Genomic DNA, 16,590 nt, shown 5'->3' with positions numbered 1-16,590 from the left:
GTGATAAGACACCCTCAGAGGTCGTTTTCTGAAGTATTTTGTCATAGCTTGAAGTTTAACGTATAAACCAAAGTGCTTCTTAGCAATGTCGCTAATAACTTAGGACAAGGCTTGTGAAAAGTAGATGAACCTCTATTAATTGCAACAGTAACAGTTTGAAAATGAACTATCGGTTTGATAGTGTTTAGGAACAAAAATACAAGTGCGTGAAAAAGTATTTGCCCCTTTCTGAATTTTCTATATTGTGCATATTTTTGATACTGAATGTTATCAGATCTTTCAACCTAAACCTAATGTTAGATGGAAGGGAACAGAGTTATATTGATTAGGATCGTCTTAGGGGGTCCCATATTATAGCGAAAAATACAATTACAGACAAAGAGACTTTACAATTGACATACATTTAAAAACATGAAAATGTAGTGTGTGTGTGCAATCTATTAGTTACATATACATGTCAGTACATACACACAACCAATAGGTCCAACATTTTACAAATAACTACAAAAAATACTTATTTTATGTATTTAATTAACAAGGATACAACACCTAATTCCCTGTGTGAAAAAGCTTTTGGCCCCTTACACTCAATAAACTGTTGTGACACATTTAGCTGTAATGACTTGCAACCAAATGTTTCCTGTAGTTGTTGATCAGTCTCTCACATCGCTGTGGAGAATTCTGGCCCACTCTTCCATGTAGAAAGCTTTACTCAGTGGGGATTTGTGGGTTTTCAAGCATGAACTGCTTCCTTTCAAATCTTGCCACACAAATCTCAATTGGGATTAGGTCTGGGACTTTGACTAGGCCATTGCAATCCTCAAATGTGTTACTTTAAGCCATTTTCATGTAGACTTGATTGTGTGTTTTGGATCATTGTCTTGGTGCATGACACAGATGCGCTTCAGCTCACAGACCGGAAGGCCTCTGTAGAATTCTCGATTCAGGCAGAATTCATGTTTTCTTTTTTAACCTTTCTAGCGCAGGCGTTCCGCTAGCGGACCCAACTCGACAACATCTGGTGAATTATCTCTCGTCTGCTTACCTTCCTGCCTTCGAGGAACCTGAGGGCGGTGCCGATGTTGGACACCCAGTGGATCCTCTTCAGCTGGCGGCCCTGCTCACACGGCTGGGGGGAGAGGAGGGAGGGTTCGAGTGAAGGTCAAGTGTATTTCCCATAAGTAATACTGTAAATACAATGTAAATCTTACCAACCAGAGTGCTCACATTAAAAACAGCAAGAAATTTCAACACAAATACTGTCACGCCCTGACCTTAGAGATCCTTATTTATTCTCTATGTTTGGTTAGGTCAGGGTGTGACTCGGGTGGGAAAATCTATGTTTTCTATTTCTTTGTTGTTTTGCCGAGTGTGGTTCCCAATCAGAGGCAGCATATATAAGTTTTCCTTTTGGGTTTTGTGGGGTGTTGTTTTCTGTTTAGGTTGTTTCCCTGACGGAACTGTGCGCTTTCATTTTGTAATTTTGTTTGAGTGTTTTGGTGAACATTAAATCATGAACACTTTCCAAGCTGCGCTTTGGTCTCATTCCGATGACGAACGTTACAAATACATACTGTATACAACAACCAGCAATGTAAGAGAGTAACACTGACTGACAAATAGGCCCGTATAACACACAACTACAGTGTGATTACTGGCTGTGAATTCGTAATTCCTTTATTCATACAGTACATTTTTATAATTCTCCCTTTACACTATAGTGTGGTAATTAAATGTAACTGAACTCTGTAGCACGAACAGAAGTCTCCAGTGGCCAGGCTGTTTATATTAAGAGCAGTGCTTACCAGTCTCTGTCCAGACAGCACCTCCAATAGAGCTAACAGTTTCACCCCATCTTTGATGTCCTCGAAAAGGTCGGTGACCTCTAGAGGTGGTTTACGCTAGGAAAGAGAAGAGACAACATCTTAATTCAACAGAGAAACAAATAAAAGACTTAGACATTGAACATTGTTTGAACATAGCAAATGGTATACTGTTACAAATTATAGACCTACTGTAGTTTAATAAAGGCTCATTATCTCATTATAATCCATTATAATCTCTCAATATGTAAATCCTAGAAACACAAGACATTCATTCTCCCCCAGTCCTTGTGTTGAGGAGAAAAGAGAGCAGAGAACTAGCTAGCTACAGGCTGGGGTCCAGACCGAACAGCTTGCTGGCTAGCTACAGGCTGGGGTCCAGACCGAACAGCTTGCTGGCTAGCTACAGGCTGGGGTCCAGACCGAACAGCTTGCTGGCTAGCTAACAGGATGGGGGTCCAGACCGAACAGTTGCTGGCTAAGCTACCAGGCCCTGGGGGGTCCAAGACCGAACAACAGCTTTTGCTGGCTTAGCCTACAGGCTTGGGTTTCAGAACGAAACAAGCTTGCTGGCCTAGCTTACAGGCCTGGGTCCCAGACCGAAACAGTTTGCCTGGCTGCTCGCTGCAAACCCACACCTTTTAGCACCGGCCTGGGGTCCAAGACCCGAACAGCTTTGCCTGAGCTTAGCTTAACAGGCTGGGTCCCAGACCGAACAGCTTTTGCTAGGCTAACTACAGGCTGGGGGTCCAGAACCGAACAGCTTTGCCTGGGCTAGCTACAGGCTGGGGTCCCAAGACCGAACAGCTTGCCTGGCTTAGCTACAGGGGCCTTGGGGTTCCCGAGAAAAACCCGGGAAAAAAGCCCCCCCTTCCTTTTGCCCTACCCCCCTTACAAGCATACAGACGAAGCTACAGACAGAGCTACAGAGAGAAACAGAAAGAAGGCCTCCCCCCGGCCCAGCTTGTTAAAGATGTGCCTCGTGCCTCAAGGCTTCATGTATGGTGGGGCCTTTGGTGCCCGTTCCTGAGCGGTGTGGATTCAGTGGCTAATCAAGAGGCATGGGTCCATTTAAGCCCTTAGCTGGGCATAGTTGTTTCAATGTTAACATACTGTATCCAACTAATGTATTATGCAGAGCTGAGGGAATCTGACTGACTGATGACAGGAGCCCAATCTTACTTTATGAAACACAGAATATTCAAAGAGAATTTGACCTGGAAATCAAAAGGTGTTTTACTTAAGCTTGGTCGCTTTTGTAGGTATTTTATTGGAGGCTGAGAGTGACTTGATATAATCACCCTTGAAGTTTGACTATAAGCTTGGGGGCGCTATTGTCAGGTATGTACTGTGTGGGGATAGAGTGAGGCCATGTCGTTCCACAACACCAAATAGCGACAGGCAGTAGCATTTCTGGGGGGCCCAAGCAGCAGCAGGCCACACACACCACAACCAGGCCACACAACCAATGCCGTGTAGACCCACACCACACACAACCACAACAGCTACACACCAACCACACCTATCACACACACATGAAGGGTGGCTGATTCACACAAGGCCCACACATCAACCGACCTGATTTCTTTGTCACGCTAAACCACCCACCACACACCCGTGGAAAAGGGGTCCTTTTTTGTTATTTCTATATTTCTTTGCTAAAACACGAATCCAATGACAAGACTTGTAGGAGCTAGTATTCCCTCTAGTGCACTACCACGGTACTCTAACCAAGAAAGCGACTAAATATGAATTCATTCAACTATTCTACTGGTACTAGATGCCACATTTCAATAGCCATTCTATTAATTAAGCTGATTAGAACATCCATTGGTATTAAGTGACAAACAAAGTCACATGTAAAGCCCGCTCCTCACAGGTCAATGTAGTAAACACATGGACACACATGCACACTTATCAGCACACACCACAACACACTTTATACCACGCAGCAAACACAGCACACCCCATGGGTCATAAAACATAACATACTGGAAGGGAAGTTTGGTAAATGTGAGAGGAAATGGACCACGATGGGAAAAGCGATACTGCAAGAGTGAAAGTTCTAACCGAAATAACACGAGACAGCACTTTTCCATCATAAAATTCATCCTCGCTAATATACGATGGGAGTGTTACATTCAAATATTTGATAATGGAATTTTAGGCACCCACCAGGGGAATCTATTACAATCCATTCAGAATGGCATTTGGCTTATCGGACGAGAAAGGTTTAGAGGAGATTTGATCAACTGATTGAACAGATGATCTGATAAGAATTGAGATTTGAATCGCTCATACAGTAGCAGTAGGTTACAGTAGAGCAGGGTTTCCCAAACACTGTCCCGGGGCCCCTGGTCACTTGTTTTTGCCCTAGCATTACACAGCTGATCTCAATAAAAAGACCCTGGTGTAGTGGTAGAAATGGAGAGAGCCAGGTCTGTATCATGACTTGGCTTATTCTACAGGTTTATGGCAATGTACAGAGAGAGAGAGTGGAGAGAGAGAGAGAGAGAGAGAGAGAGAGAGAGAAGGGAGGAGAGAGAGAGAAGAGAGAGAGAGAGAGAGAGAGAGAGAGAGAGAGAGAAGAGAGAGAAGGAGAAGGAGAAGAGGAGAGAGAGAGAGAGAGAGAGAGAAATAGAGAGAAAAAAAGAGAGAGAGAGAGACAGAGGGAGGAGAGAAAATAGAGAAGAAGGAAGGAAGAGAGGAGAGAGAGAGAGAGAGAGAGGAGAGAGAGAGAGAGAGAGAGAGAGAGAGAGAGAGGGAGAGAGAGAGAGAGAGAGACATGGTGGAGCTCAGAGAGCTAGTCCACACAATCCAGACAGAACAAACCCACAAAACAGACCAGCACAACAACACCCCCCCCAACAAGACCCAGAGAGCAGACCATCAAGACACCCTCCCAGACCTGCAAGACCCCCTCCCGAAGGACCTGCACAGAGAGAACCCACACCTGAACAAAAGGTTTCAATGTAATAGTGAAGGTGTAAACTTGGCAGTAGAAAACTTAAATAGTATATTTGCCTTCCGCTTCCCTATCAAATCTAAAAAATGTCAAGCAGACAACCTAAGAAAATGAACAACAATGACAAATGGTTTAATGAAGAATGCAAAAACCTAAGAAAGAAATTGAGAAACCTATCCAACCAAAAACATAGAGACCCTGAAAACCTGAGTCTACGCCTTCACTAAAGTGAATCACTAAAACAATACAGAAATACACTACGGAAAAAGAAGGAACAGCACGTCAGAAATCAGCTCAATGTAATTAAAGAATCCATAGAATTTAACCACTTCTGGGAAAATTGGAAAACTCTAAACAAACAACAACACGAAGAGTTATCTATTCAAAGTGGAGATGTATGGATAAATCACTTCTCCAATCGTTTTGGCTCTATAACAAAGAAGAAACAGCAAAACACATATATATGATCAAAAACAAATCTTGGAATGAACTATTAAAGACTACCAGAACCCACTGGATTTTCCTATTACATTAAATGAACTACAGGACAAAATACAAACCCTCCAACTCAAAAATGCCTGTGGAGTTGATGATATCCTAAATTAAATGATAAAATATACAGACCAAAAATTCCAATTGGCTATACTTAAACTCTTTAACATCATCCTCAGCTCTGGCATCTTCCCCAATATTTGGAACCAAGGACTGATCACTCCAATCCACAAAAGTGGAGACAAATTTGACCCCAATAACTATCGGGGGATATGCGTCAACAGCAACCTTGGGAAAATCCTCTGCATTATCATTAACAGCAGACTCGTACATTTCCTCAGCGAAAACAATGTACTGAGTAAATACCAAATTGGCTTTTTACCAAATTACCATACGACAGACCACGTATTCCCTGCACACCCTAATTGACAAACAAACAAATAAACCAAAACAAAGGCAAAGTCTTCTCATGCTTTGTGAATTTCAAAAAAGCTTTCAACTCAATTTGGCATGTGGGTCTGCTATACAAATTGATGGAAAGTGGTGTTGGGGGAAAAACATACACAACGTTATAAAATCCATGTACACAAACAACAAGTGTGTGGTTAAAATTGGCAAAAAACACAAACATTTCTTTCCACAGGGCCGGGGGGTGAGACAGAGATGCAGCTTAAGCCCCACCCTCTTCAACATATATATCAACGAATTGGCAAGGGCACTAGAACAGTCTGCAGAACCCAGCCTCACCCTAACAGAATTTGAAGTCAAATGTCTACTTTTTGCTGATGATCTGGTGCTTCTGTCCCCAACCAAGGAGGGCCTACAGCAGCACCTAGATCTTCTGCAAAGATTCTGTCAGACCTGGGCCCTGATAGTAAATCTCAGCAAGACAAAAATAATGGTGTTCCAAAAAAGGTCCAGTTGCCAGGACCACGAATACAAATTCCATCTAGACACCGTTGCCCTTGAGCACTGTATTTTGGCCTAAACATCAGCGCCACGGGTAACTTCCACAAAGCTGTGAATGATCTGCGAGACAAGGCAAGAAGGGCCTTCTATGCCATCAAAAGGTACATAAAATTTGACATACCAATTAAGATCTGGCTAAAAATACTTAAATCAGTTATAGAACGATTACTTGTTAGATATTACTGCACGGTCGGGAACTAGAAGCACAAGCATTTCGCTACACTCGCATTAACATCTGCAAACCATTTTTTTTTTTTTTGAACCTATTGCCCTTTATGGTTGTGAGGTCTGGGGTCCACTCACCAATCAATAATTCACAAAATGGGACAAACACCAATTTTAGACTCTGCACGCAGAATTCTGCAAAAATATCCCCCGTTTACAGCGAAAAACACCAAATAATACATGCAGATCAGAATTACGCCGATACCCGCTAATTATCAAAATCCAGAAAAGAGCCATTAAATTCTACAATCACCTAAAAGGAAGCGATTCCCAAACCTTCACCTACAGAGAAATGAGAAGAGTCCCCTAAGCAAGCTGGTCCTGGGGCTCTGTTCACAAATACGAACAGACCCCACAGAGCCCCAGGACAGCAACACAACTAGACCCAACCAAATCATGAGAAAAGAAAAAGATAAAAGGAAAGAATTTACAAAAAAACAGAGCTAACTAGAATGCTATTTGGCCCTAAACAGAGAGTACACAGTGGCAGAATACCTGACCACTGTGACTGACCTAAAATGAAGGAAATCGTTGACTAGTATGTACAGACTCAGTGAGCATAGCCTTGCTATTGAGAAAGGCCACCGAGAAAGGCCACCTATTGAGAAAGACCAGGCTCTGCCCACAAAATGAGGTGGAAACTGAGCTGCACTTTCTAACCTCCTGCCAAATGTATGACCATATTAGATACATATATTTCCTCAGATTACACAGACCAACAAAGAATTAAAAAACAAATCAAATTTTGATAAACTCCCATATCTACTGGGTGAAAAACCACAGTGTGCCATCACAGCAGCAAGATTTGTGGCCTGTTGCCACAAGAAAAAAGCAACCAGTGAAGAACAAACACCACTGTAAATACAACCTATATTTATGTGTATTTATTTTCCATTTTGTATTTTAAATATTTGCACATCATTACAACACTGTATATAGACATAATATGACATTTGAAATTTCTTTACTATTTTGGAACTTTTGTGAGTGAAATGTTTACTGTTAATTTTGTATTGTGTATTTCACTTATGTTTATTATATATTTTACTTGCTTTGGCAATGTTTCCCATGCCAATAAAGCCCCTTAAATTGAAATTGAAATGTGATAGATAGATAGATAGATAGATAGATAGATAGATAGATAGATAGATAGATAGATAGATAGATAGATAGATAGATAGGATAGATAATAGAGAAGAGGTAGATAGATAAAATAGATAGAAGAGTAGATAGATATATAGATAGATAGTAGTAGATAGAGATAGATAGAGGATAGATAATAATAGATAGATAGAGGGGAGAGAGGAAGAAGGAGAGAGAGAACAGAGAAATGAGAAGCAAGAGAGAGTTTAAGAAGAAGCTTATATACAGTACCAGTCAACAGTTTGACACACCTACTCATGCAAGGAGGAAGAGAGACAAAGAGAGAAAGAGACGGCGGGATAGACAAAGAGAGAGCGAGAGAGAGTGAAAGAGAAAATGAGAGAGAATGTGAGACTTGCTTTTGCAATGTTAAAAATTGTCATGCCAATAAAACCCCATTAAATGAAATTAATATGAGAGATAAGAGCAGAGAAGAGAGAAAGAGAAGAGAGAGAGAGAGAGAGAGAGAGAGAGTAGTAAAGCGACAGAGAGGAGAGAGAAGAGAGAGAGAGAAGAAGAGAGAAGAGAAGAGAGAGAGATAGGGAGTGAATTGGTGTTATAACATGAATAATGAGAATAAGCTCCGTGAGTGACTAATGGCCAGCCACATTACATCCAATGTTTTGAAATCCACACTGCTGCCTCGTGGGCAGATCTGACAGAAACAAAACACCAATCTCTGCCCTGACCAAGCATAGCCCAATGTGTTGCTTTATCTCTGACACTGACCAAGCAGCAGTCCCAATGTGTCCTTTATCTGTCGCCCGGACCAAGCAGCTGCCCAATGATGTGGCTTTATCTGTGCGCCCCGACCAAGCAGCTGCCCAATGTGTTGCTTTATTCTGGCGCCTGCTGACCAAGCAGCCAGCCCAATATGCTTTGCTTATGATCTCTGTGCCCTGACCAAGCGCATCCCAATGTGTTGCTTTATCTCTGTGCCCTGAGCAAGCAGCAGCCCAATGTGTCTGCTTTATCTCTGTGCCCTGACCAAGCCAGCAGCCCAAGTGTTTGCTTTATCCCTGTGCCCTGACAACAGTAGCCCACTGTGTTGCTTTTATCTCTGTTACCTGACCAAACAGTAGCCCAATGTGTTGCTTCTCTGTGCCCTGACCAAGCAGCATCCCAATGTGTGCTCTATTCTCTGTTGCAGCCGCTGACAAGCAGCATCCCATGTGTTCTATGTCTCGTATGCGCCCTGACCAAGCAGCTCCAACGACATGATGGCGTAGTTTATCTCTTGTTGCCCTGAGGCAAGCAGCGCCCCTAAGTGTTGCTTTATCTCTGTGCCCCTGACCAAGCAGGCATCCCAATGTGTTGCTTTATCTCTGTGACCTGAGCAAGCAGGTAGCCCAATATGTTGCTTTATCTCTTGCCCTGAGCAAGCAGCAGCCAATGTGTTGCTTTATCTCTGCGCCCTGCCAAGCAGCAGCCCAATGTGTTGCTTTATCTCTGCCGCCCTGTCCAAGCCAGTAGCCCCATGAGTTTGCTTTATCTCTGTGCCCTGACCAGCAGCATCCCAATGTGGTTGCTTTATATCTGTGCCCTGACCAAGCAGCAGCCCAATTGTGCTTTATCTCTGCCGCCTGACCAAGCAGCATCCCAATGTGTTGATTATCTCTCTGCCCTGACACAAGCCACCCCAATGTTGCTTTATCTCTGTGCCTGACACAAGCAGCACCCAATGTGTGCTTTATCTCTGTGACCTGAGCAAGCAGTAGCCCAATATGTTGCTTATCTCGTGCCCTGAGCAAGCAGCAGCCCAATGGGGTGCTTTATCTTGTGCCCTGACCAGCAGCAGCCCAATGTGTTGTTATTCTTCTGTGCCGCTGACCAAGCAGCATCCCAATGTGTTGCTTTATCTCTGTGCCCTCGACCAAGCAGCATCCCAATGTGTGCTTTATCTCTGTGCCCTGACAAGCAGCATCCCAATGTTGTTGCTTTATCTCAAGTGCCCTGACCAAGCAGCATCCCAATGTGTTGCTTTATCTCTGTGCCCTGACCAAGCAGCACCCAATGTGTTGCTTTTATCTCTGTGCCCTGACAACATTAGCCCAATATTGTTGCATTATCTCTTGCCCTGACCAAGCACATCCCAATGTGTTGGCTTATCTCTGTGCCCTGACCAACAGCAGCCCAATGTGTTGCTTTATCTCTGTGAACCTGACCAAGCAGCATCCCAATGTGCTGCGTCACCTAAAGCTTCTGAGCCAGCAAAACCTGGCTGCTTAAAATACAGCAAGAAAACATGGTACGCCCTAACACTTTCTATTAAGCCCATAATCTGTAACGCATTATGAACACAGTCATGATGACGATGATTAGGTCTGACCCCATTTAGTCGACTGGTCGATTGTTTGTTCAATAGGCTGTCGGTAGACCAAGATGTCGAGCAGTATATTTTATGGTACATGAGTCACCTGTCTGATTCACACCTGTCTCAGCGGACTAATCATTTTTTATTTTTTTATTTCACCTTTATTTAACCAGGTAGGCAAGTTGAGAACAAGTTCTCATTTACAATTGCGACCTGACCAAGATAAAGCAAAGCAATTCGACACATACAACAACACAGAGTTACACATGGAGTAAAACAAACATACAGTCAATAATACAGTAGAAAAATAAGTCTATATACAATGTGAGCAAGTGAGGTGAGATAAGGGAGGTGAAGGCAAAAGAAAGGCCATGGTGGCGAAGTAAATACAATATAGCAAGTAAAACACTGGAATGGTTGATTTGCAGTGGAAGAATGTGCAAAGTAGAGATAGAAATAATGGGGTGCAAAGGAGCAAAATAAATAAATAAATAAATACAGTAGGGAAAGAGGTAGTTGTTTGTGCGGAGGCCACGGGTGGGACGGACGGCACACCAGTAGCACCAGTAGTAAATTTACCTTTCATTCTCATCATTTCTAATCTACAATGTTTGTTTGGTTATGGTCATTTCTGTTAATGCATTCAATATATTATTATTACAGTCTTTTACCACTCTCATTGTTGGAAGAGCCTCAACCTAGGCTACACTTCTTGAACTGCACTGTTGGTTAAGGGCTTGTAAGTAAGCATTTCACAGTAAGGTCTACACCTGTTGTATTCGGCGCATGTGACAAATAAAGTTTGATTTGATTTGAGGAAAACGTTTTGGTTTATTTCATTCCATTTAGGAGATGACAATTTATTCATTGTTGTTTGTTTGTAGTGCTCCTGTCAATGTTGAGTAAGGACGCGCACCTGATTACACATAGGCCTAAGCTACCTAACCTGTGTGCAAATGTAGGCCTATAAATGTGCCCATTTGGGGATCTGATAGTATTTCTGATCATCTTAACTCACGATCCCTGTKGAACTTCTCAAAGTAATGTTTTCTTCACCTCAAACAKCAAGTAAACAAGGTCTGGTTTTACATCCTTTGAGRACGACAAYAGTTCCTCAACGTAGCTTGTTGAAAAACCTTTCCAGCTCACTTTCAGTAACCACTCAGTGTGAAAGGGRGGAAAAATGTCATGCTCTGATCWGGTATAAAAGTCATGAAATAGGCTAGCAAGAGCTTCAGGCCAGACCCAAGTTAATAGTTGATACAATGTTTCAAGTTCCTTGCCGACAGTCGATGCGTAGCCAATGTGATTTATATGATATTTTTATTTGTTGGCTTTATTTATGTAGGCATATTTTTACATAGTTGGCAATGGCAATAGAAGTTACTTTGAGAATTTTGATTAACCACATGATAATGATTTTGAGATACTAAGACTTTATTATAAATGAAATGAAACTCTTCAACGAAAATGTCCATATAAAAACCATAACTGGCACGCAGATCAGTAGAAATGGTAAGATAAACTGGCACTCCAAATGGAAAAGGTTGCCGAACCCCTGGTRTAGCCTATTTAGAGTGTAACTGCAGAATCTGCGAAGGCCAGCAGCAGCAGGAGGAAGAGGGTCCAGAACAGTTTAATTTTCAACTGGGCTATCTTGATCTCCGGATCCCTCTTGAGTCATGTACAGTAYGCGTCTTAATTATTTAATCACAGTGTGCTTAAAGCATCAGACAAGCTCAGTAGCCTACATATAGTTGATTTAATTAAAACACATAGTGTGTGTCTATATAGGGAAAAATACATGCTTAAAAATKTTGACCMATCGATTGGTTGAAAGAACAGATGACTCTAGGTAAACCAATATTTGTTTTGGTCAGGGACAGCCTTATGATGAATAGCCATAATATGTGTTTATAACGATGGTTATAGGTCATTATGAGAGTGTTTATAGTGTTAAGGAGCTGAACTGCCACCTGGGCTTCAGGAGCAGACTGACTGCTTCCTTCAGAGACAAGCTCCTCCCATCTCAAACTCACCACTCCACCGGAGCTGCTGCACTCTCCCTGCCGCCAAACCGAGCCATGGACACACACACGCGACCACGCACGCGCAGGGCGCACACAACACACACGCACACACGCACACACACACCACACACACACACACACACACACACACACACAACCACACACACACACCACACACACACACACACACACACACACACACACACACACACACACACACACACACACACACACACACAGCTCCAATCTACAGGTAATATTTATGTACAGTAGTTCTGTCCTTGAGCTGTTGTCTATTAATGTTCTGTATTATGTCATGTTTCATGTTTTGTGTGGACCCCAGGAAGAGTAGCTGTTGGGGATCTTAATAAAATACCAAATGCCATCTTCTCCAAAATGTCCTGGTGAGCTCCTCTACAACAATGACAGAGATAGTTCTACCTCTTGGCAGAGACCATACTATTCCTTTCTCCTCATCTTGACTGTTCGGATCACATTGACTCAGTAAGACATACTGCAGGCCCACTGTGGCCTGCTCAGAAACTGAGCAACACAGGGATCTCTGCCCTAGTCATATTTACTTTCTCTGTCTGACTCTCCTCTGTTTCCGATGTTGTTGTGACAACCCAACATGGTGTTGTGACAACCCACTGGTTCCAATGTTGTTGTGACAACCCAATATACTCATCTTCAGTAACAGTTGTCACAATCAAAATAACTCTACAGGACTGATACTGAATTCCACAAACAACTCAGTAACTACCGTCACACAATCCAAACAGATGATGAAAAATATATCTATAAATGTTACGAGCCTATCATGACCTCAATCAAACTGTAGTTTCCATATGAACATACTGTACCTAAAACCTCTGACATTATAAGTGATTAAAACAGATTCAATGTAACGGAGCCTCTCAGAATCATTATGATTGGATGACAACGATCCAATCTCAGTTCACACATGAAATGAAATGCCACTGTCCATAAGACTGGCAGTTACAGACATTACACCATGATCAGGTTAATATTCAGGATAGAAATATTACCATAGTGATAMAATTGTTGTATCTCAGTGATTATACTGTTGTAATAACATGATCTCATAATCTCAGCTCCTATACCGAAATGGAAGCTGTGGGTGTCATAATTTACATTTACATTTAAGTCATTTAGCTGACGCTCTTATCCAGAGCGACTTACAAATTGAAGCCCATAATAGCCCATCATAGGCTACACATGTCTTATAAAGTGTTGTGAGAGAAGCACAAGGGGAAAAATAAGTCATATCCTCTTACCTTTGTCAAGTGGGAATTGATCCATTTAGTAAAAGTCCTCTTCTGTACTGCTTCTTGCTCATCTGTAATAAAAGTGGAACAGAACATTGTCATGATGTCACAGAACATTGTCATGATGTCACAGAACATTGTCACGATTTCACAGAACATTGTCATGATGTCACAGAACATTGTCACGATKTCACAGAACATTGTCAYGATRTCACAGAACATTGTCACGATKTCACAGAACATTGTCAYGATVTCACAGAACATTGTCAYGRTGTCACAGAACATTGTCAYGATSTCACAGAACATTGTCACGATSTCACAGAACATTGTCACGATCTCACAGAACATTGTCATGGTGTCACAGAACATTGTCACGATGTCACGGAACATTGTCATGATGTCACAGAACATTGTCATGATGTCACACAGACACCGCTTAGTCCGCTTACACCCACTGCTGCTTCCCCTGTTTCATGCTACAGTATATTCTCTGTTCCCAATGCGTCATGTAGCCTGTTAAAGTAAGTGCATTCACAAACAGTGTGAATATTTAATTGAGTAGTGAGTAGTGTCCATTACAATAGCAGACCTCTGATCTCCCCAGCCCCAAACCTCACGGTATCAAAGGTAGGCGGGGTTATGGGACAGATGAAGGGAAGAAGAGAGGAATGGAGAAAGAGAAGAAGGGAGGAAGAGAGGAAGGGAGGAAGAGAGGAAAATATGCAGTGGAGAATTCTTCAACACAACTAGACTCTGAGTAGACAAAACCTTAGGAACACCTGCTCTTTCCATGACATAGACTAACTAGGKGAATCCAGGTGAAAGCTATGATCCCTTATTGATGTCACTGGTTAAATCCACTTAAATCGGTGTAGATGAAGGGGAGGAGACAGGTTCAAGAACTGYAACGCTGCTGGGTTTTTCACGCTCAACAGTTTCCCGTGTGTATCAAGAATGGTCCACCACTCAAAGGACATCCAGCCAACTTGACACAACTGTGGGAAGCATTGGAGTCAATATGGGCCAGCATCCCTATGGAACACTTTCGACACCTTGTAGAGTCCATGCCCGATGACTTGAGGCTGTTCTGAGGGCAAAAGGGGGTGCAACTCAATATTAGGAAGGTGTTCTTAATGTTTTGGACTCTCATTATAGTTCAAGACCTAACATATCAAGAACGGGACGTGTGAAAAAATGACCAAAKACGCACTTAAACTTCACAATAATACTGTAATTTCTCTTACAGTTAAAAACGGTATATACATAGAATCTAATCACGCCCAATAGATATTGACAGGAGCTTGCTTGCATCCTAACACTATGAGGTCATAAGGAGAAGAGATTTCTATTCTTGCAGACTCACTGCTCAGTGCCCAATCCACCAATAACGACATGCATGGCCTCTCAGGTCACCCCCAACCAAGTCCTTTATGGAGGGGGGATAATAACTGCAGACAGACTCTGTGTCTCATGCGTAATGCATTTCTGCTTTCACACAAAACAAAACATCTGATTTTTGTGGATCCAACTTCTGTCGCTGTCATAGAAAAGAAGGGTGACATAGATAGATACAGTGACATGTCTGCCGGTAGGTTGAACAACACTGGACACACACAGTGGCCATTTTTTTTTTTATTCGCATTTGAAATATACTGCCTGGTCACTTGCTGCAAGAGAACAGGGCCAGACTAACAACACACTAATATGCATCTGGCTCATGCGTCTAGTTCACCTACATATAAGCCACAATCCAAGGCAGGTTTCCTTGTTGTTTTCTATCTAAATCCTGAGAGAACGGGATGCAGCGATGATCTATATAAAACGCTGCTGCCGGCCTACTTACCACGGAGATACTGAAAGAATCCCGTCACCAAGTTAAGAGAAGAGCTCTTTTTGACAGTTACATCCTTATAGTGAGCCATTCTCCAGTCACATGCTCGYCACCTCCCTCCTTATGCCCTTCACATTGTGAGCTTGTTGTGAGCCTCTGTCTGTCTGTCTATCTGTCTGTCTGAGCAGAGGATGACAGTCCATCCACAGTGGAAAAAGAAACCGAGGAAAGAGGGGCAACCACAGCTGTTCCTTTCCCTTTTATTTCAGACAGGAAGCAGAACAGATCTGAGCTGCCTCAGCCTGGATGGTCGCTTGTTTCCCGGTGACAACACAGAGCTGAGCTGCTGGGGGTTAGCTGCAGGAACGCAGCCTCAATCCCTTCCTACTCCCCGACATACACACACACCCCTAACACACACACCCTGACCACACACACACCCTGACCACACACACACACACACACAGACCAGAGCAGGCAGTGGAAACCCCTCTAACAGAGACAGATATTTACGATATTTCCCATCATCCCATCCTTCCCTCCTCTTCCTGTTATTCTCCCATGATCCAGAGGACAGGAGCCACGCTTGTGTTGTGTGGATGTCATGTGTATTGCATGTGATGTGTGCACAGCCCAGCCTCCTCTACACTGCCAGCCTCCCTGCCTCCTAGTAGCCCCGCCTCCCTGCCTCCCAGTAACCCTGCCTCCCAGTAGCCCCGCCTCCCTCTAGCAGCAGCATCCATCCCAGACAGGAGCAGGAGGGATCAGCCTGGAGCACTGCTCAACCATCGATGGCAGTGACTGTCCACAGGCTTCCTTTGCTTGATTATCCCCCATTTGCAGGGAGTGGGAGTGTGAGTTGTGCATGTTGTGTGGTGTGTAATGTGTGTTGTTGTGTGTGACGTGAGTGCGTGCCGCTTCGGCGTGCAGGAGGGCTGTGATGTCGGTGTGTGTGTAGTAGGAGGTTGTGTCGTGTGTGTGATTGTGTACTGTATGTGTTGCTGCTCTTGTTGTGCTTTGTGTGTCTTGTGGTGTGTGTGTGCTTGTTGTGTGTGTGTGTGTGTGTGTGTTGTGTGTGTGTGTGTGTGTCTTTTTGTTGTGCTGGTGTGTTGTGTGTGTGTGTGTGTGTGTGTGTGTGTGTGGTGTGTGTGTGTGTGTTGTGTGTGTGTTTTGGCTTGGGGACTTTTAAGTTTCGCATTTTCCTAAAAGTTATGGGAAGAAATTTATTAAAGCTATTAGATTACTTTCCAAACCAAGACCAGAATATGCTACAGTACCCAGCATGGGGCAACAGAATAGTATTAACAACATGCTACAATACCCAGCATGGGGCAACAGAATAGTACTAACAACATGCTACAATACCCAGCATGGGGCAACAGAATAGTATTAACAACATGCTTACAATATCCCAGCATGGGGCAACAGAATAGTACAACAACATGCTACAATACCCAGCATGGGGCAACAGAATAGTATTAACAACATGCTACAATATCCCCAGCATGG

At 43.0% G+C, this 16,590-nt stretch overlaps 1 protein-coding gene across 1 annotated transcript in view; it reads right to left on the bottom strand.

The window, feature by feature from the left end:
* The window catches only part of LOC111963075 (nesprin-1-like), a 160,646-nt gene extending 147,000 nt beyond the window's left edge, over positions 1-13,646 (bottom strand). The window contains 3 exon segments of the mRNA XM_070443308.1: positions 1,046-1,129; positions 1,806-1,901; positions 13,260-13,646. Of these exon segments, the coding sequence (XP_070299409.1) occupies positions 1,046-1,129; positions 1,806-1,901; positions 13,260-13,646 (567 nt within the window).
* Between the last annotated feature and the right edge of the window lie 2,944 nt (positions 13,647-16,590).

The sequence above is a fragment of the Salvelinus sp. IW2-2015 genome, linkage group LG4q.2 (genome assembly GCF_002910315.2).
Source record: "Salvelinus sp. IW2-2015 linkage group LG4q.2, ASM291031v2, whole genome shotgun sequence".
Lineage (NCBI taxonomy): Eukaryota > Metazoa > Chordata > Actinopteri > Salmoniformes > Salmonidae > Salvelinus > Salvelinus sp. IW2-2015.
Note: the sequence above shows the minus strand (reverse complement) of the source record. Positions and strands in the feature narration are given on the sequence as shown.